This window comes from Rhinoderma darwinii, chromosome 5, assembly GCF_050947455.1.
Source record: "Rhinoderma darwinii isolate aRhiDar2 chromosome 5, aRhiDar2.hap1, whole genome shotgun sequence".
Lineage (NCBI taxonomy): Eukaryota > Metazoa > Chordata > Amphibia > Anura > Rhinodermatidae > Rhinoderma > Rhinoderma darwinii.
Window position 1 is genome coordinate 179,380,742 of NC_134691.1, and position 21,342 is coordinate 179,402,083.

The 21,342-nt window shown below is 44.1% G+C and overlaps 1 protein-coding gene across 1 annotated transcript in view; it reads right to left on the minus strand.

The window, feature by feature from the left end:
• The window catches only part of ANKH (ANKH inorganic pyrophosphate transport regulator), a 181,320-nt gene that overhangs the window by 70,890 nt on the left and 89,088 nt on the right, over positions 1-21,342 (minus strand). The window contains exon 2 of the mRNA XM_075826760.1: positions 8,873-9,089. Within this exon, the coding sequence (XP_075682875.1) occupies positions 8,873-9,089 (217 nt within the window). The remainder of the gene's footprint in view (positions 1-8,872; positions 9,090-21,342) is intronic.

The window sequence follows — 21,342 nt, forward strand, 5'->3', positions numbered from 1 at the left end:
GTGAGCCCTAATCTACCCACCACTCAGTCCCTGCCTACTTGCAACGACCCGCCCTAGGCGACGGGGTACAACTGGGCGACGGTCCCTACACTCAGTAAGTGCACGACAGACAACAAGACAAGGAAACACAGAACAAAGGGAAACGGGGCAGTTGCCCACGGCAACACCGTGAGCAACAAGAGTAGTAAACGAGCCGAGTCAAACCAGGAGAGTACGAGGTGCCAAACGCAGAGCAGGAGAGTAGTGAACAAGCCGAGTCAAACCAGGAGTTTACAAGGTACCAAATGCAGAGCAGAAGAGTAGTAGTAAGCCAGGGTCAATACGAAGCAGGGACAAGTAGTTCAAGAAGCTGCAGCAGGGCCAGGAAACCAACAGAGAAGAATCACAAGCAAGGAGGAACAGGAAAGGCAGGTATAAATAGACAGAGGGCGGGAGCTAGCTCCGTCTGGCCAGGCTGTGATAGGCTCTCCCACTCCTAAGCCTGCCATCCTGAGTGGTGGAAGATGGAGTCAGTCTCACAGACATAGAAGCAGTTGCAGACTGATTACCTATGGGCGTAGAAACAGAAGCTGTGCCTGGCAGATCCTTAACAGTACCCCTCCTTTTATGAGGGGCCACAAGACCCTTTCTAGATGGACCTGGTTTATTGGGGAAACGAAGGTGGAACCTCCTGACCAATACCCCAGCGTGAACATCCCGGGCAGGTACCCAAGTCCTCTCCTCAGGCCCGTATCCTCTCCAGGTACTGGAGGGAGCCTTGGACCATCTTGCTGTCCGCAATCTTGGCCACCTCGAATTCTATCCCCTCTGGGGTGAGAACGGGTACAGGAGGTTTCCTCGAGGGAGCCAAGGACGGGGAGCAGCGTTTAAGGAGGGAGGCATGAAACACGTCATGTACTCGAAAAGATGGGGGCAACTCCAGTCGGAAGGAGACAGGATTGAGGACTTCAATGACCTTGTACGGCCATATAAACCGGGGAGCAAACTTCTTGGACGGGACTTTAAGGCGCAAGTTCTTTGACGATAGCCACACCAGATCCCCGACCATAAACAAGGGGTTAGCAGAATGTCTTCTATCTGCCTGAGTTTTTTGTATGCTCTGGGACGCCTCTAGGTTCTTCTGAACCTGGGCCCAGACTGTGCACAGTTCCCGATGAACGACCTCTACCTCAGGATTGTTGGAACTACCAGGTGAAACGAAGGAAAACCGTGGATTAAACCCAAAATTACAGAAAAAGGGGGAGACCCCTGACGAGTTACTGACCCGGTTATTAAGGGAAAATTCGGCGAGGGGAATGAATGAGACCCAATCATATTGACAGTCAGAGATAAAACACCTTAAATATTGTTCTAGAGACTGATTAGTCTTCTCCGTTTGGCCATTATTTTCAGGATGGAAAGCCAAGGAGAAGGACAGATCAATCTCCAACTTTTTACAGAAGGCTCTCCAAAACAATGAAACAAATTGTACCCCTCTGTCAGAAACAATATTGACAGGAACCCCATGGAGACGCAGGATGTGTTTGACAAACAATGTAGCTAACGTCTTAGCATTGGGTAGTTTCTTGAGGGGCACAAAGTGGCACATCTTACTGAAGCGGTTTACTACAACCCACACCACCGATTTGCCTTGAGATGGAGGCAAATCGGTGATAAAATCCATGGAGATATGGGTCCAAGGTCTCTGGTGAATGGGCAAAGAACAAAGTAAGCCCGCTGGTCGGGACCTGGGAGTCTTGGACCTAGCACAAACCTCACAAGCGGCGATGTAGGCCTTAACGTCTTTAAGCAACCCAGGCCACTAATAGTTTCTGCCAATGAGGTGCTTGGTACCCAGGATGCCTGGATGACCAGATAGTGCGGAGTCATGATTTTCCCTAAGTACCCTTAGCCGGAATTGCAGGGGAATAAACAGCTTGTTCTCAGGAAGGTTCCCGGGAGCTGAACCTTGATCAGCAGCAATTTCAGAAACTAAATCAGAATCAATAGAGGAAATGATTATACCTGGAGGCAAAATACAAGCAGGATCTTCCTCCGAAGGAGGGCTGGCCATGAAGCTACGCGACAGTGCATCAGCCTTAATATTTTTAGACCCAGCCCTATAGGTAACCAAAAAGTTGAATCTGGTAAAAAATAACGCCCATCGAGTGTAATGGCAGGAAGGGGGTGAAGGGAAAGTGAGCCCTAATCTACCCACCGCCCTGTCCCTGCCTACTTGCAACGACCCGCCCTAGGCGACAGGGTACAACTGGGCGGCGGTCCCTACGCTGTCTAAGTGCACGGGAGAACAAACAGGGAACACGCAAGGGAAGGGGCAGTAGCCCACGGAACGCCGCGAGGAAACGGAGCGGTGAATGAATAGTCAGGACCAGGATGAAGTGGAGTATACCAACGTGAGCATGGAGAAGGAAGCAAGCCAGGGGCAAAGCGAAGCAGGTTAAGCGGAACTGCAGCAAGGTAGAAGCACGGCAGAAGCAGGCTGGAGCAAGCAGCAGTGGGGCCAGGAATCCAGAAGAATTACAAGCACTGAGGAAGAGAACACGGCAGGAAATAAAGGACAGGGGGCGGAGCTAACTCCGACTGACCAGGCCGCAATAGGCTCTCCCACTCCTGAGCCTGCCACCCTGGTTGGTGGGAGACGGTGTCAGTCTAACAGGTCTGGCCTCAGGTGTGGATTGATTAATCCCAGGAGTATACCTAGACGTAGTACCTGGCAGATCCCTAACAGTACTCCCCCTTTTATGAGGGGCCACCGGACCCTTACTAAGAGGACCCGGTTTAGTAGGGAAGAGAAGGTGGAACCTCCTGATCAATACCCCAGCGTGAACATCACGGGCAGGTACCCAAGTCCTCTCCTCCGGCCCGTATCCTCTCCAATGGACCAGGTACTGGAGGGAGCCCTGGACCATCCTACTGTCCATAATCTTGGCCACCTCGAATTCCACCCCCTCAGGGGTGAGAACGGGAACAGGAGGTTTCCTCGAGGGGGACCAGGACGGGGAGCAGCGTTTGAGGAGGGAGGCATGGAAGACGTCATGTATGCGAAAGGATGGGGGCAGCTCCAGACGGAAGGATACAGGGTTGAGGACTTCAATGATCTTATAAGGTCCAATAAATCGGGGAGCAAACTTCCTGGACGGGACCTTAAGGCGCAATCGTAATCTCTATGGGGGGGCAACACCTCGGAGGCCTCCTTAGAAAACACATCGGCGAAGTCCTGAACAAACTCAGGAAGCGTGTTTACCTCCTCCCGGGGAGAAATAGAGTTAACAGAAAGACATGACATAAGACATTCATTACCCCATTTGGTAAGCTCCCAGTATTCCAATCAAACGTGGGATTATGCAACTGCAACCAGGGAAGACCTAATACCAGATCAGACGATAATCCCTGCATCACCAGTACAGAGCACTGCTCCAAATGCATGGAGCCAACCAGGAGTTCAAAAACTGGAGTATGCTGAGTAAAATAACCATTAGCAAGGGGGGTTGAGTCGATACCTACTACAGGGATAGGATAAGGTAAATCAATAAAAGGCATCTTTAGAGACATAGCAAATTCCACAGACATGATATTAGCAGATGAGCCAGAATCCACGAAAGCACTGCCCGTGGCAGACCGGCCAGCAAACGAGACCTGAAAGGGAAGCAAAATTTTATTGCGTTTCACATTAACGGGAAATACCTGTTCGCCCAAGTGACCTCCCCGATGATCACTTAGGCGCGGAAGTTTTACGGCTTTTTATTCTTGCGCCTGGGACAGGTGTTCAGTAGATGCTTGTCGTCCCCACAGTAGAAGCAGAGACCATTCATTCTGTGAAACTCCCTACGTTGTCGAGGGGACATGGAGGCCCCGAGTTGCATAGGTACCTCCGAGTCTTCCGTGTAGGGACGAGGGGACGGGACCTCGGGGGGGATCGCAGAAAAGTCAGAGGGGAGCACATTGAAACGTTCAAGCTGACGTTCCCTGAGACGTCGGTCAAGTCGTACTGCTAGGGCCATAACCTGGTCAAGGGAGTCAGAAGAGGGGTAGCTAACCAGCAGATCCTTCAGGGCGTCAGATAATCCTAACCTAAACTGGCACCTTAGGGCCGGATCGTTCCACCGAGAAGCTATGCACCACTTTCTAAAATCAGAACAGTATTCCTCAACCGGTCTCCTACCCTGACGTAAAGTCACCAGCTGACTCTCGGCTAAAGCAGTCCTGTCAGTCTCGTCGTAAATGAGTCCGAGGGCAGAGAAAAAACGATCAACAGAGGAAAGTTCAGGGGCGTCAGGAGCCAAGGAGAAGGCCCACTCTTGGGGCCCTTCCTGGAGTCGGGATATGATGATACCCACCCGCTGGTTCTCGGAACCTGAGGAGTGGGGTTTTAGGCGGAAATACAGTCTGCAACTCTCCCGGAAGGAGAGAAACGTCTTACGGTCCCCTGAGAACCGGTCAGGTAACTTGAGGTCGGGTTCTAGAGGTGAGGTGAGGGGTACTACTAAGGCAGCGTCACCCTGGTTGACCCTCTGGGCCAGGGCCTGGACCTGTAGGGAGAGGCCCTGCATCTGCTGGGTCAGGGTCTCAAGGGGGTCCATGATAGCGTCAGCGTAGGAGAATGGTAGACTAGGTATGGGCTTGTAATTATGTAATGGCAGGAAGGGGGTGAAGGGAAAGTGAGCCCTAATCTACCCACCGCCCTGTCCCTGCCTACTTGCAACGACCCGCCCTAGGCGACGGGGTACAACTGGGCGGCGGTCCCTACGCTGTCTAAGTGCACGGGAGAACAAACAGGGAACACGCAAGGGAAGGGGCAGTAGCCCACGGAACGCCGCAAGGAAACTGAGCGGTGAATGAATAGTCAGGACCAGGATGAAGTGGAGTATACCAATGTGAGCATGGAGAAGGAAGCAAGCCAGGGGCAAAGCGAAGCAGGTTAAGCGGAACTGCAGCAAGGTAGAAGCACGGCAGAAGCAGGCTGGAGCAAGCAGCAGTGGGGCCAGGAATCCAGAAGAATTACAAGCACTGAGGAAGAGAACACGGCAGGAAATAAAGGACAGGGGGCGGAGCTAACTCCGACTGACCAGGCCGCGATAGGCTCTCCCACTCCTGAGCCTGCCACCCTGGTTGGTGGGAGACGGTGTCAGTCTAACAGGTCTGGCCTCAGGTGTGGATTGATTAATCCCAGGAGTATACCTAGACGTAGTACCTGGTAGATCCCTAACATCGAGCTTGTCTCGGGTTTAGCCTCCGGGCAGATTCTAGGAAAACCAGATTCTTGTGGTCGGTAAGGACCATTACCTGGTGCCTAGCCCCCTCCAGGAAGTGGCGCCACTCTTCAAATGCCCATTTAATGGCTAAGAGTTCGCGGTTGCCAATATCATAGTTACTCTCAGTGGGCGAAAACTTCCTGGAGAAGTAGGCACAGGGACGGAGATGGGTGAGGGACCTGGTACCCTGGGACAAGACAGCCCCCACTCCCACCTCGGACGCGTCAACCTCCACGATAAATCGCTCCATTTGGTTGGGCTGAACCAACACCGGGGCCGAGAAAAAGCACTTCTTAAGGACCTCAAAAGCCTGGACAGCCTCAGGAGGCCAGCGGAGGAGATCAGCACCCTTGCGAGTGAGATCCGTAAGAGGCTTAGCGATGACCGAGAAGTTAGCAATAAATCTCCTGTAATAATTAGCGAACCCCAAGAAGCACTGTAACGCCTTCAGGGAGGCAGGTTGGACCCATTCCGCCACAGCCTGGACCTTGGCGGGGACCATGCGGAATTCATGAGGAGTGAGGATTTGACCCAAAAATGGTATCTCCTGCACCCCAAACACACATTTTTCGGTCTTCGCAAACAGTTTGTTTTCCCGAAGGACCTGGAGCACCTTCCCGACATGCTCAATGTGGGAGGACCAGTCCTTGGAAAACACAAGTATGTCATCAAGGTACACTACAAGAAATACCGCGGGAGCATTACACAACCCAAAGGGCATGACGAGGTATTCGAAATGACCTTCGGGCGTGTTAAACGCAGTCTTCCACTCATCCCCCTCTTTGATGCGGATAAGGTTATACGCCCCCCGTAGATCAAACTTAGAGAACCATTGGGCCCCCTGAACCTGATTAAAGAGATCAGGAATCAAAGGAAGGGGATACTGGTTCCTTACAGTGACCTTATTCAAGTTACGGTAGTCAATGCATGGCCTAAGACCACCATCCTTCTTCCCTACGAAGAAGAAGCCAGCACCTACCGGAGAAGTAGAGGGGCGAATGTAACCCTTGGCCAGGCATTCCTGGATATACTCTCTCATGGCTTCACGTTCGGGACAAGAGAGATTAAATATCCTACCCTTAGGGAGCTTAGCTCCTGGTACCAAATCGATAGCGCAATCGTATTCTCTATGAGGAGGTAACACTTCGGAGGCCTCCTTAGAGAAAACATCAGCGAAGTCCTGAAAAAACTCAGGTAGCGTGTTCACCTCCTCAGGGGAGAAATAGAATTAACAGAAAAACATGACGTCAAGCATTCATTACCCCATTTGGTAAGATCCCCAGTATTCCAGTCAAACGTGGGATTATGCAACTGCAACCAGGGAAGGCCTAAAACCAAATCGGACGATAATCCCTGCATCAACAGTACAGATAACTGCTCCAAATGCATGGAGCCAACAAGGAGTTCAAAAACAGGGGTATGCTGTGTAAAATAACCATTAGCAAGAGGAGTGGAGTCGATACCCACTACCGGGACAGGTTTAGGCAAATCAATCAAAGGCATAGCTAGAGACATAGCAAATTCCACAGACATGATATTAGCAGACGACCCTGAATCCACGAAGGCACTGCCGGTAGCAGACCTACCACCAAAAGAGACCTCAAAGGGAAGCAAGATTTTATTACGTTTCATATTTACGGGAAAAACCTGTGCGCCCAAGTGACCTCCCCGATGATCACTTAGGCGCGGAAGTTTTCCGGCTGCTTATTCTTATGCCTAGGACAGGTGTTCACTTGATGCTTGTCATCCCCACAATAGAAGCAGAGACCATTCTTCCTGCGGAACTCTCTACGTTGTTGGGGGGACACGGAGGCCCCGAGTTGCATAGGTACCTCCGAGTCTTCCGTGGAAGAACGAAGCAACGGAACCTCGGGAGGCATCATGGGGGAGTCAGAGGAGAAAACACATAAACGTTCACGTTGTCGTTCCCTGAGGCGTCGGTCAAGTCGTACCGCTAAAGCCATAACCTGGTCTAGGGAGTCAGAAGAGGGATAGCTAACTAGCAGGTCTTTCAGGGCGTTCGACAGACCCAACCTAAACTGGCACCTTAAGGCAGGGTCATTCCACCGAGAAGCTACGCACCACTTCCTAAAGTCAGAGCAATACTCGTCAACAGGTCTCTTACCCTGACGTAAGGTCACCAGCTGACTCTCGGCAAAGGCAGTCCTGTCAGTCTCGTCATAAATGAGTCCGAGAGCAGAAAAGAAAAGATCAACGGAGGAAAGTTCAGGGGCGTCAGGAGCCAAGGAGAAGGCCCATTCTTGGGGCCCTTCCTGGAGCCGGAACATAATTATACCCACCCGCTGGCTCTCAGAATATGAGGAGTGGGGCTTTAAACGAAAATAGAGCCTACAACTCTCCCGAAAGGAGAGAAAAGACTTCCGGTCCCCTGAGAACCGGTCAGGCAACTTGAGGTGGGGTTCAAGAGGTGAGGTGAGGGGCACTACCATGGTAGCATCTGGCTGGTTGACACTCTGAGCCAGGGCTTGGACCTGTAGGGAGAGACCCTGCATTTGCTGAACCAGGGTCTCAAGGGGGTCCATAGTGGTGTGAGGGACCAGGGTAGAGTAGGTATATAGGCTTGTGATTATGTATTGACAGGGATAGGGAAACAGACAAGTGAGCCCTAATCTACCCGCCACACAGTCCCTGCCTACTTGCAACGACCCGCCCTAGGCGACGGGGTACAACTGGGCGACGGTCCCTACACTCAGTAAGTGCACGACAGACAACCAGACAAGGAAACACAGAACAAAGGGAAACGGGGCAGTTGCCCAAGGCAACACCGTGAGCAACAAGAGTAGTAAACGAGCCGAGTCAAACCAGGAGAGTACGAGGTGCCAAACGCAGAACAGGAGAGTAGTGAACAAGCCGAGTCAAACCAGGAGTGTACGAGGTACCAAACGCAGAGCAGAAGAGTAGTAGTAAGCCAGGGTCAATACGAAGCAGGGACAAGTAGTTCAAGAAGCTGCAGCAGGGCCAGGAAACCAACAGAGAAGAATCACAAGCAAGGAGGACCAGGAAAGGCAGGTATAAATAGACAGAGGGCGGGAGCTAGCTCCGTCTGGCCAGGCTGTGATAGGCTCTCCCACTCCTAAACCTGCCATCCTGAGTGGTGGAAGATGGAGTCAGTCTCACAGACATAGAAGCAGGTGCAGACTGATTACCTATGGGCGTAGATACAGAAGCTGTGCCTGGCAGATCCTTAACACCTACACTTAAAATAAATGAGTACCCCTGCTCTAGACCAAACTTGACAACATGAAAGAGAGGTTAAAAATATATGTTATATTTATGCCATCCCCTTCCTCCTCCATAAATGATGTCAGGCAATCATTGACTTCAGGCATGCCATCAATGGGGCAGACTGTGCATGCATGACCAGTTCTACCAATGCGAACGGAACTAAAACCTGCCTGCTCTTGGAAGTTGTGCAGTCAGACAATCCCGAGTTAATGTTCTATGACCTATCCTATTGAAAGGTCATCAAACATTTCATAGGAATACCATTTTGAGACAGGAATAACGCGACATTTTGTGTTTTCTTAGCTGTTGGCAGGGATGACTAAATGCAGTTTTTTCTATATTTATAATAAGCAAAAGAAATATAGAGCACATACCTATAAGAGTGTGAAAGACAGCCGCCACAATGCCAGCTACCACCATACATAGTACAGCCTTCGTTCGATCCCTCCTACTGTTGACAAACACAAGGCCTACATTCTTGAAGTCACTCATGGGACCAGTGAAGAACTTCATTAGGGAATATGCCAGACCATAGCTGGCAAGCATCTCAATGGCATCTTCTTTAACGGCAGCTATACCCCGATTTAAGGCCTGTGGAAATAGCAAAGCAAACATTAGAAACAATCTATATATAGTAATGCATGTAGAAATATATGTGTATGAGCACTGGAAAGACGCTCTATTTGCTGCATTTATATCTTTCTTATAACATCTAGTTAAACCATTTATGACAAGACATTAAAAGTGATGTAAAGGGACAAACAGCATCCAAAGTCCCAAAATATTATTTGTGTGGTGCGAGTCCCATCTGACTGGCCCCAAACGAACAACCAAAGTAGAAATGAAAGACAACACACTTTTTGGAAATGCATTCCTGTCGTGAGACGTTTGGCTTAACAACAGCCTTTCTCAAGCTGAAACGTCACATGACCGAGACACATTTTCACACCTTTTGCATTGCGATATGAGTGCTGTTCTTCTCTACTTTGTGATACATTAAAAATGAGGATTATGAACTTGGAATTCTGTTCCCTCTTTCATGGCCGAGTAAGCTTCCTACAAGAAACAGTAAAGCCCATTATGCCTAGCAAGAGACTGTAGGCCCGGTCTGACCTGTCCTTAGCTGGCCGCTGGTATTTTGGAATGGAAAATATTGCATTTTGTTCATACAAGAGGTGTATATTTGCAATACTATTGACCACATCCTAAACCAGAAAATGTGTGCCATATGTTGCTCCAAAATACCATATATGTAAATTTTTGGATAATTTTGCACCTATATATGCTTCCCATATAATGTGTATTATTAAAGTGCATCTACCATGAGATGCATTTTAAATACAGATACCTGGCCGATGTCCATAAGAAGGTAAATCAGTAGGAGTTAGGAAACCCCCATAACCTTGAACTACTCACTGCATTGGTCGAGTAGGCAGCACAGTCATGCCACATGAACTTTAATTATCAGCCAAATAGGAACGGGTTTCCCATTGAAATGCATTACCATCAATTTGGTAATAAACTATCTGGCTCTACATAATGTAATAACTCTTTGTAACACGTCATGCAGTAAATTTCCTCCGCCACCTACATCATAATATTTAAGGCAGACGACTCACTGACATAGAAAGCAATAAATTATAGTGTAATGATTGAATGGAAAGTCTAGACAAAATGACTGCACAAAAGAATAAAATGATTGATTTTGTTCTTCGACTGTTGAGCACCTGTCGAATGCTAGAACGGGTGCTGTACTTCTGGCGGCACTTTTTTTTTTTTATTACTGAATACATTAGTCTCGTATAATAAATACAATTATTCCTAGCAAAAATGAGTATGGCTGGGGATGGATGCCTGTAGTGGATGTACTCGTAGTGTAGATATCCTCTGCCGATAATCATCTGTAGGTATAGTATATTGATCCTGTTTATCATTGTGATCTATTGCTCTTCCAGCTTAGCATTCTACATCCTTGTTTAATATTCCAAATAGACTATTGACCATATAAGTGAAGTGAGATGGGAGGTGGAGGAGCGGGTAAGAGGGAGCAGGCAGTTCCCAACTCCCGTCCTCCTTTTTTTCTCTCTCTTCCCTCCCTCCTATAGCTTCTATTTCTTTACATGTCTACATTCTCACTGTTCCCTTTGGGAAATTTTGTAAAGGATCCCACCTTTCCATTTTAAGGAGGGAACCTAACTTTTTTTTGTATTTTATTCTTCTCTGTTTTGATTTATTTAGATATAGTGTTCTCTAGACAATGTTCATTTGTGCTTGGATCCGATTACATTAATATTATATTACAGAACAAGTATTCATGAGTTGAAATAAGACAATAACGCTTGTTTTGTATATGTTTTTGTTTTATTGTTATATCTCATTGACCTTGTTGGTCACATTAGTACAACTGTTAAAGCCCAATCGCGCAGAGTTTTTTGCCACTGATTTAGACGTGGAAACCGTGTCGGAATCCGCGCTAAAAAACGTGCGAAACCGCCTCCCATTGATTTCAATGGGAGGTGTAGGCGTTTTTTTCCCTGTGGTGGTTCCGCCTCTGACCTCCCATTGATATCAATTGGATGCAGAAAATGCCTCTGCCTGCAAATTCCTCCGTGTGAACTAGGCCTTATACTGTCAAAACTTAAAAATAAGTGAAATATAAAAATATTTAAGTACAATGCAATGTTACTAATTTTGGAGTTATTTGATTATTTATTAGCAATTCTTCGATGTGAATAAGCCTTTATAAGCAAATTGGTTTGTACCCCCCTCATGGAGGTGACTGGTCTTTTATTTATGTAGCAGAGCTTAGGCACAATTTACACCATTATCAATATGCAAACTCCAATAACATTTATATCTAGGGCTAGGGAATATTCCGAAAAATACCCTCCCATCATAAATCAATAGACCACTCCAGACATATTCGAATCACATCAGAAAAAAAGGAGCATATAGCCAAAATATATAAAAATATAACAAATTTTATTACACATCCAAGACAAACAAAGTTTAAAATAAATTGTATCTCAAGGTGATAAACTCTAGTATATGGTATAGGAGGATAGACTATAAATGCTTATTAGTACAAGTTAACACTCTATATGATGGAACATGTCCACTCATAGAAAAAAAGCATTTAATACATGGATGACTGTGTACAAAGTACATAAAACAACTTTTGTTAGGCTCTCCAAAAAAGTGCTCCCATCTTAGTAACTATATGTAGATGAAACAAGGGAGATATATAATGCATATACGTTTTATTTAATATGTAATCAAAGGCCAGTCTTAGCCATCTCAGCAAAAAGTCTTCCTACGTAACCACCGTGTACCCTAAAGCGCATTTCGCAATGTTTTGCCTTCTTCCTTGCACCCCCCGAGGAAGCAAAACATCGCAAAACGTGAGTTGGGATACACGGTGGTTACGTAAGAAGACTTTAAGCATTTATAGTGTATCCTGCTATACCATTAAGGTTTCGTTCACATATCCGTTAGGGCTCTATTCTGACGTTCCTTTGGCACTTTCCGTCAGAAAAACGGAACAAACACAAACCATAGATTTCAATGGTTTCCGTTTGTCTCAGTTGTGCAAGGGCTCCGTCGTTTTGACGGAATCAATACCGTAGTCGATTACAGTATTCATTCAGTCAAAACGACTGAACCCTTGCACGATGGAGACAAACCGAAACCATTGAAATCAATGGTGATGGAAATGGAAACCTATGGTTTCCGTTTGTGTCAGTCAGGGCTCTGTTCCGACGGAAAGCTCAGACGGAACATCGGAACGGAGCCCTGACGCAGATATGAACGCAGCCTCACTAGAGTCTTTATCACCTTGAGATACTATTTTTTTAAACTTTGTCTTAGATGTGTAATAAAATGTAAAGTTAAACTATTACTCTATACAGTTGAATATGTCTGCCATAGACAACCATTAAAAAAAAAAAAAGTATAGAATTAACTGATGCATTGTGCAAAATTAAACCTTGTAAATAATAATCTATTTTGGCCCAGAAAGAAAAATGATAGTTGTTAAGAGTGCTTTCTATTGTGGTGATACCACAGGGTGTATAAAGAAAGGTGAAACATTGGGTGTCGACATGCACTATACTTGGATAGTTGCCCTAACTCATGAATTGGGTCACAATGATCCCTTATGTCATATAATGAAATATTGCCAGGGCCATTCCTTCAATGATGCAAACTTTCTTTGCTCTAAGCACAAGTCCTGGTTAAACACCAATGGATATAATACAAATATTATAATGTAGATATCAAACTGCAAACAAAAGACAATTACAAACTTTCAGCACTTTAATGCAGAACCAAATAAAAGTAATGTATGGATCCCAGAGAAGCCTTTTAAAGGGACTCTCTCACCAGTTTATCAATTCCTTAGTACAACATTATTTAACTCCAGGTAACCACTAATATATGTAAAAATATATATTTTTTTCCTTGACAAAGGTGCCCAATGCCTATAAATGTGAACGTTTAATTTAAAGGGACTCTGTCACCAGTTTATCAATTCCCTATTTCCTAACTAATCCTATAGGCGCTTTGCTGCTGATAACTATAGTGTTATTTGTTTTAGAAAAACTTTTATTACTTGCAAAGTTATGAGCATTTTCTAAATATGTAAATGAGCCTTTATTAGACAACTATTTTAAGGGGTATACCCCTTGAAAAAGCCATCCACGCGAAAAGCGCGTTGGGGTCTCTTCATACCTGGAAAGTTACTGGATCATAGGAACCACATGGGTTAGTAACGCTACTTGTTGTGCCCTATAGAACTCACTCGTTTTTTATACCTATACCTACATTCTGGGAAGATCTGTGTGCTTCACTGAGGCTTAGATATTTTGTACCTAATGATTGACGCCCTGTATACATGCAAATATGGCTTATGTAACTGACACCACTCATCTCTTACTCTGTTTCATATTAACACCATTATGAGATTGATTGTACCTGTGGTACGATCTACTCAGATACCTTACTTTGCTTTCTTGCTTTGCGTCATACATTGCTATCTGACTTCTGACTTAGAACAGTTCACACAACCTCCTCTGCTGGAAGTTTTTTCTTCCTTTCTTTGTGTTATATACTAGTGGTTTCCTATTGTCCTCCTACGCTATTGGAGGTATACAGTTGTCCGATTTGTAGTCTACCTTTTAATCTATATGTAATCTGTATTGTCTAATAAAATTTATTTTTCTATGCCCTTGGCAAATCATATTCTAATAGTACATGACTCCTTATTCTCTGTGTTTTTCCTACCTTATATGGCTAGCTTTATTCCCTTAGTGACCAGCCTATTTTGGGCCTTAATGACGAAGCAATTGTTTTGTGTTTTTATCGTCGCAGTCCAAGAGCCATAACTTATTTTTCATTTTCTGTTGCCATAGCTGTATCAAGGCTTGCTTTTTTGTGGGAAGAGTTGTATTTTTTTAATGTTACCATTATTGGGTACGTATAATGTATTGTATAACTTTTATATTATTTTAGGAGGTGGTGAAAAAAAACAGCAATTGCTTCTTTTAGTGTGGTTTTTGCGCTGTTCACTTTGTTGTGTACATGATATGTTAACTTTATTCTGCGGGTCAGTAGTATTACGGCGATACCAAATTTATATCCTTTTTTTATGTCTTATTACTTTTCCACAATAAAACCCTTTTTTTATCTCCTTAATGACTGCCCACCATCTTTTGATGGCAGGCGGTGTAGGTATCTTGTCTAGAGCGATGTCTTTTGGCGTTGCTGTAGAAGAGGCTGATGAGCTCTTGTGAGCTCTAATTAATGGCTCCTGAACTTAGAGCAGCCTGCTAAATACAGCTGGGGTCGGAAAAAAAAAATTCCAACCCCAGCTTCTTTGATCGCCGCGGTCCGTGACCACTGCATGATCAAAGGGGGCACCCCTTTTCGATCGCACCACCGGAAATGGTGGCGCGATCGAAGACTGGGGGATCCCTCTGCAGTCAGCCCTGGGGTACTAGAAAGGACCCCAGAACTATCTGTTCAGTATGCCTGCTGTTAGGGCACACTATGTTGTGCAATTACAGCAGCCTGTGTCATAGTGACACAGTGTAATGTATTAGTATACAGGAGTATGCGAAAACATTCTAAGTAAAAAATAAAGTTGCAAATAAAGTTATCCTCAATCGTGAACGGGATAAAAAAATAAAAAAAATAAACCAAAAAGAAAGCAGAGAATCGCTTTTTCCTATATTCACGCCGTAAAAATAAATTCTATATCTTACACAGTACATTTTTTCTACCCCCCCCCCTCCCAAACTGCACAGAAAAAAAAAACAACTTCTCCCGTATATTACAAGGTCTCATACAGTCACATCAATGAAAAAGTTATGGCTGCTAAAAGGCAGAGAGGCAAAAATGGAAAAATGTATCTGGCCATTAAGGCATTTTCAGGCCTGGTCATTAACCCATTGGCGCAGAATCACATACAAGCACGCCATAGAATGCAGGCATTAGCACATTCCGCCATAGATGTACGTGTTTGTGATCGTGCAGGCATAGAAACTGAGCCTGCAAGATCAACGCGGGACCCCGGCTGTGAATGACAGCCGGGCTCCTGCTGCAATGGCTAGGATTGGAGAAACCTCCAATCCCAGCCGTTTAACACCTTAAAGAGAACCTTTCACCTCCCTATACATGTGCAGCTGAGTGCAGCATGTAATGGGGAGGGCTGAACAAACCCTGGGGCACTTTAATTTTTTTTTTCTATCTCCCTCTTTTATTTAGATATCAGTGCCGCTATATTTGGTGCCCGATATTTAAATAACCCCCTGAACTGTCAATGGGGCGTGTACTGGCAAGGGGGCATGTTACTATGGCTGTGACACTGCCGAATCAGATATAGACAGAGTTACAGCAACAGCGAGGAGAGAAAGTGTGCATGCGCGCGCACGCTCTCACTATCACGCTTTCAAGAGTAGTCTTCTGCCGAACTGGCAAGGCGGCGTGTCACTGCTACAAACAGTGTAAGAGCTGTGGAAAGGAGAGCGCACTCTCATCTCTTCAGCTCTTGCGAGAGATCAGTCTTGTATTGTCTGCTGAACTGGCAAGTGTCTCTGCTATGGACAGTGTAAGCGCTCCCCAGCTCTTACACTGTCCGTAGCAGTGACACGCCCACTTGCCAGTTCGGCAGGCAAAGTACAAGACTGATCTCTCACAAGAGCTGAAGAGATGAGAGCGCGCATGCGCGCTCTTCTCTCCACAGCTCTTACACTGTCTGTAGCAGTGACACGCCGCCTTGCCAGTTCGGGTGAAAAGACTGATCTTCAAAACTGAAGAGTGAGAGAGCGTGCACGCGCGCAGACTCTCTCTCCTCGCTCTTGCTGTGGCACTGTCTATAGCTGATTGGACAGTGTCACAGCCATAGTAACATGCCCCCTTGCCAGTACACGCCCCTTTGACAGTTCAGGGGGTTATTTAAATATCGGGCGCCAAATATAACTGCACCGATATCTAAATAACGAAGGGAGGTAGAAAAAAAAAGGTAAAGTGCCCCAGGGTTTGTGCAGCCCTCCCCATTACATGCTGCACATGTATGGGGAGGTGAAAGTTTCTCTTTAAATAGGGACCGCGACATTTATGTTGTTTGACAGAGGGAGGGAGCTCCCTCTGTCAGTGATTGGTGCCCCTCGAATGCAATCGCCGATGGGTTGCCATGGCAGCCGGTGGCCTATCAGAGGTACCCAAGTCTGCCCTGGTTGTATGCCTATTAGGCAGAGACAGAGGCATGGCCTAATAGATTGCTTGTCAGTTTTACACTGACAGGCAATAATGCTTTGGTATACTGGCATACTGAGTATACCAAAGCATTATATAAGCGATCAGAAGATCGCATGGTGAAGTCCCCTAGTGGGACAAATAAACTTTATTTGACTGTTTTTTTTTCATTTTTTTTTATTAAAAAAATAAAAAAAAAAGATTACAGTAAAAATCAAAATAAAACCATAAAAAGTGGTTTTATTTACTAGAAGTGCAAGAAAAACTACAAAATACACACATATATGGTATCGCCGCGATCGTAACCAACTAAATAATAAAGTTAACTAAAAAAATCAACTGCTGGGTGAACGCGGTACAAAAAAAACACAGAACTACCGCAAAAATGCTCTTTTTTTACCATTCCCCCCAACAAAAAAATAAAATAAAAGTTAATCAATAAGTCCCATGTACCCCAAAATGATATCAATGAAAACGACATCTTGCCCCGCACAAAACAAGCCCACATGTGGCGATATGGACATAAAAAATAAAAAGTTATGGCTCTTTGAAAGTGGCGATGCAAAAACAAATTATTTTTGTTTAAAAGTGTTTTAAATGTGCAAAAGTAGTAAAACATAAAAAAAAACCTATACATATGCGGTATCCCTGTAATTGTACTGACCCATAGAATAAAGCTAACATGTTATTTACACCAAATAGTGAACGGCGTAAATTTGAAACGCGAAAAACAATGCTGGAATAGCTGTTTTAAAAAAAAAAAAAAAAGATATGCAATATAATATATACAACAAAAATTGTGCAGTTGAAAAATACAACTCGTTCAAGCCCTCATTTGGCTATGTTGACATAAAAATAAAAAAGTTATGACTCTTGGAAGGCGGAGTGGAAAAAATTAAAAAGAATGCTTGGTCATTAAGGCCAAAAAAGGCCTGGTCCTTAACCCCTTAAGGATGCAGCTTAGATTGGGCCTTAAAGGGGTATTTAGATGACAACAAGTCACCCCCGATCCGTAGGGTAAGGGGTAACTTGCTCATCGGTGGCTGTACAAGCCTATCTCCGGTGCTCACATAGAGAATGAATGGAGCGGCAGTGCGCATAAGCGACCTGCTGCTCGGTTTATTTGAGGGGTTCGGTGTCCGCATTCTCGTAAACGGTGGGTCTGAACTGTCGGACACCCACCGATCAGCAAATGACCCCATGCCCTACGGATAAGGGGTAACTTGTTGTAACCGGAATACCCCTTTAAGGCTCAAAGCCCATTTTTAAATCTGACATGCGTCATTTTATGTGGTAATAATTCTGGAATGCTTATACCTATCCAAGCGATTCTGAAACATTGGACTTTATGATAGTGGTAAAATTTGGTCAATATATTCAGTGTTTATTTGTGAAAAATAGCAACATTTAAAGAAAATTGGGAAAAATTAGCATTCTTCTGAATTTAAATGTATTTGCTTGTAAGACAGATAGTAAGTAATACCACACAAAATAGTTACTCGGTCACATTTCCCATATGTCTACTATATGTTGGCATCATTTTTTGAACATTCTTTTATTTTTCTAGGACGTTATAAGTCTCAGAACATAAACATCAATTTCTCATATTTTGAAGAAAATGTCAAAAGTCACTTTTTTTTTTGTACCAGTTCAGTTCTGAAGTGGTTTTGAGGTGCTTATATATTAGAAACCCCCATAAAACATATTTAAAAACTAGATCCCTCAAAGTATTCAAAACAGAATTTAGAAAGTTTCCTAACCCTTTAGGAGTTTCACAGGAATTTAAAGCAAAGTAGAGGTGAAATTTACTAATTTCATTATTTGGGCAGAAAATCCTTTTTATTCCATTCTTTTCTGTAAAACAAAAGATTTTACCAGAGAAATGCAACTCAATATTTATTTATTTATTTATTTTAGGAAATATCCCACATGTGGCCCTAGTGCGGTAATGGACTGAAGCACCGACCTCAGAAGCAAAGGAGCACCTAGAGGATTTTGGGGCCTCCTTTTTTTAGAATATATTTTAGGCACTATGTCAGGTTTGAAGAGGTCTTGTGGAGCCAAAACAGTTAAACCCCCCAAAACTGACGCCATTTGGCAAACTACACCCCTCAAGGAATTTATCGAGGGGTATAGTGGGAATTTTGACCTCACAGGTTTTTTTGCTGCATTTTGTGGAATTAGCCATATTTTTGTGATAAACATGCACATTTTTAATTTTTACAAAGAATAAAGGAGAAAGGGCACCCCAACATTTGAAAAGCAATTCCTCCCGATTACGGCAATATCCCATAAGTGGTCATAAACTGCTGGTTGGACAAACGACAGGGCTCCGAAAGGCAGGAGCGCTATTTGGCATCTAGCTATTGCTGGATTGGTTTCTGGGCGCCATGTCGCAGTTGCTGAGCTTCTGAGGTACCAGTACAGGGGAAACCCCCATAAAAGTTACCTCATTTTAGAAACTAGACCCCTTAAGGAATTTATTGTAGTTTTCATGGGGTGCATGCAACTTTTTTATCAGTTTTTACTCTATTTTTATGAGGTGCGGTGACTAAAAAACAGCAATTCTACTATTGTTTTTTACTCCTTTTTTTTTACAGCGTTCACCGTGCGCTATAAATGACATAATCACTTTATTTTGCGGGGCGATACGATTACGGCGATGACATATTTTTATCGTTTTTTTATGTCTTATGGCGTTTGCACAATAAAAAACTTTAAAAAAAAATAATTTACTTCTTGTGTTGCCATATTCTAAGAGCCATAACTTTTTTATTTTCCCATGAAGAAAGCCGTGTGAAGACTTGTTTTTTGCATTTTGATCAGTATCATTTTTGGGTACATGCGACTTTTTGATCTCTTTTTATTCCATTATTTGGGAAGTGACCAAAAAAAATTTGATTTTAGTATGGTTTATTATTACTTTATTTTACGACGTTCACCTCGCAGGATAATGAACAAAATACTTTTGTTGGTCAGGCCGTTACGGACGCAGCGATACCAATTATGCATAATTATTTTATTTTTTTTCAATAATAAAGGACTGATAAGGGCGATTCTTACTTTTATTGCTTTAAAACTTTTTTATTTTTACACAACTTTTTAAAAAACATTTTTTTTTGTCCCACTAGGGGACTTGAAGGCATGAAGCCCTGATTGCTATTCTAATACACTGCACTACATGCGTAGTGCAGTGTATTAGATGTGTCAGCTACTCACTGACAGCAAGCATAGTGGGTCCTGCCTTTGTCAGGACCCCATAAACTTCCATAGATGGCTTAGCCAGAGGCCATTGTAAGCCCTCCGGTTGCCATAGCAAGCATCGGCACCCACTATCACATTGCGGGACATCAATGGTGTTTTAACCCCTTAGAAGCTGCGATCGCTATTGAACGTGGCTTCTAAGGGATTAATCTGTAGGGACCACCGCAATTGGTCCCAGGGGAAGGAGCTGCGGCAACTGCTACACGTGACAGCAGTTGTCACAGCTCATAAGTGTAACGGGAGGGAGGCGATGGTGGTTATTCCTAGGCCATACACTTAGGTCACTGAGCCCGACCGATGCGCTCAGCATGACCTAATAGTATGTCCTAGAGCAAGTAGGGGTTAAGGGCTAAAAAAAAATTTTTGTGTTGCTATACTCTGAGAGACAAAATGTCGAAATAGCCGTATTAGGATTTGTTTTTTTGCGGGACAAGTTGCATTTTTAATGGCACCATTTTGGGTTACATAATTTATTGACTAACTTTATAAAAATTTTTGTGGGGAATGAAAATAACAGTAATTTTGCCAAATTTTATTCTTTGCGGGTTAAAACTTACGCTGTTTACCGTGTATAACTAAAATGAGAACTTCATTCTCTGAGTCAATTTGATTACGGTGATAATAACATGATAATGTTACAGGATAAATAACTTGATCATTTTATAGTTCGGGATGTTACGAAAACGGCAATATATTAGTTACGTGTAATTTTTAATTTATCATTATGTCATAATAAAGCATTTTGTAAGGGTAAACAATTTTTTACATTTTTCTTACTGTGGATTTTTTTTTCTATAGACTTTATTGATCTTTTTTTTTTACAATTCTTTTTAGTCCAGCTATAAGACTTCACTATGTGATCGTTTGATCATTTTTATAATGCACTGCAATACTTTTGTTTTGCAGTGTGTTATGAATGTCAGTGTAAAACTGACAGGCATTCTAATAGGCATACACTGTTGGCAGAACTGGGAGACTTTGTTAGGCCCCCTGGCTGACATAAAAACCCAACAGCACCCTGCGATCGTGTCACAGGAGGGTAATGGGGTGACAGAAGGGGCCCCCCCCCTCTGAAGCCACATAGATGCTGCGGTTGCTATAGACCGCTGTATATCAGGGGTTAAATGGACGCTAGAGAATGGGCTCAGGCATTATTAGATACCAGAACACCCGCTCTACCAAGCCAGAACACCCTTGCCAGGCTCATTTCACAGTCAAAAGGCGCTGTGGAATAAGGCCCGCTTAATGACTGCTGTAAAAAGGCGTACTGGCGGTCACTAATGAGGTAAAAAGAAAAAAAACAGTCTGCTGATATTGTCAGGGGAATTTTTGTCCGGGCACCCATTTCCCTTTGACGTCAAATTAATGGGGGACCATCGTCAAGCGCAGTCTACCACAGTGGGATCTGCTCTAATTCTCAGATCTGGATAGTGGAGGAGAATCCGAATAGGAGAGTCCCCTTTATGATGTCTATATGCCCTAACAGATCAAATGGACAGGACAAAAATTCAGTAATGGCACTAGTCACATATTTTATACACCCAATCTCACCTTTATATGTATATTTGTTAAACTGGGTGAATAAGAGGAGGAACTCACAGATTGCATCTAAATTGAATGGAGTAAGAGAAAGAGAACATGGGAGACACCGTACATATGAAAGAGGGACAAACCATGCGGCCTCTTTAATTGAACCAGACTATTTTACAGACCATTGGAAGCAGATCTCCCATTTGCTACATTGCAGGTGGTTAACATATTTCCTCAATGCCCAGTGTAGTTTGGATTTGTGAATCATTTAGATATCTTGATGGACGAATAAAATAGA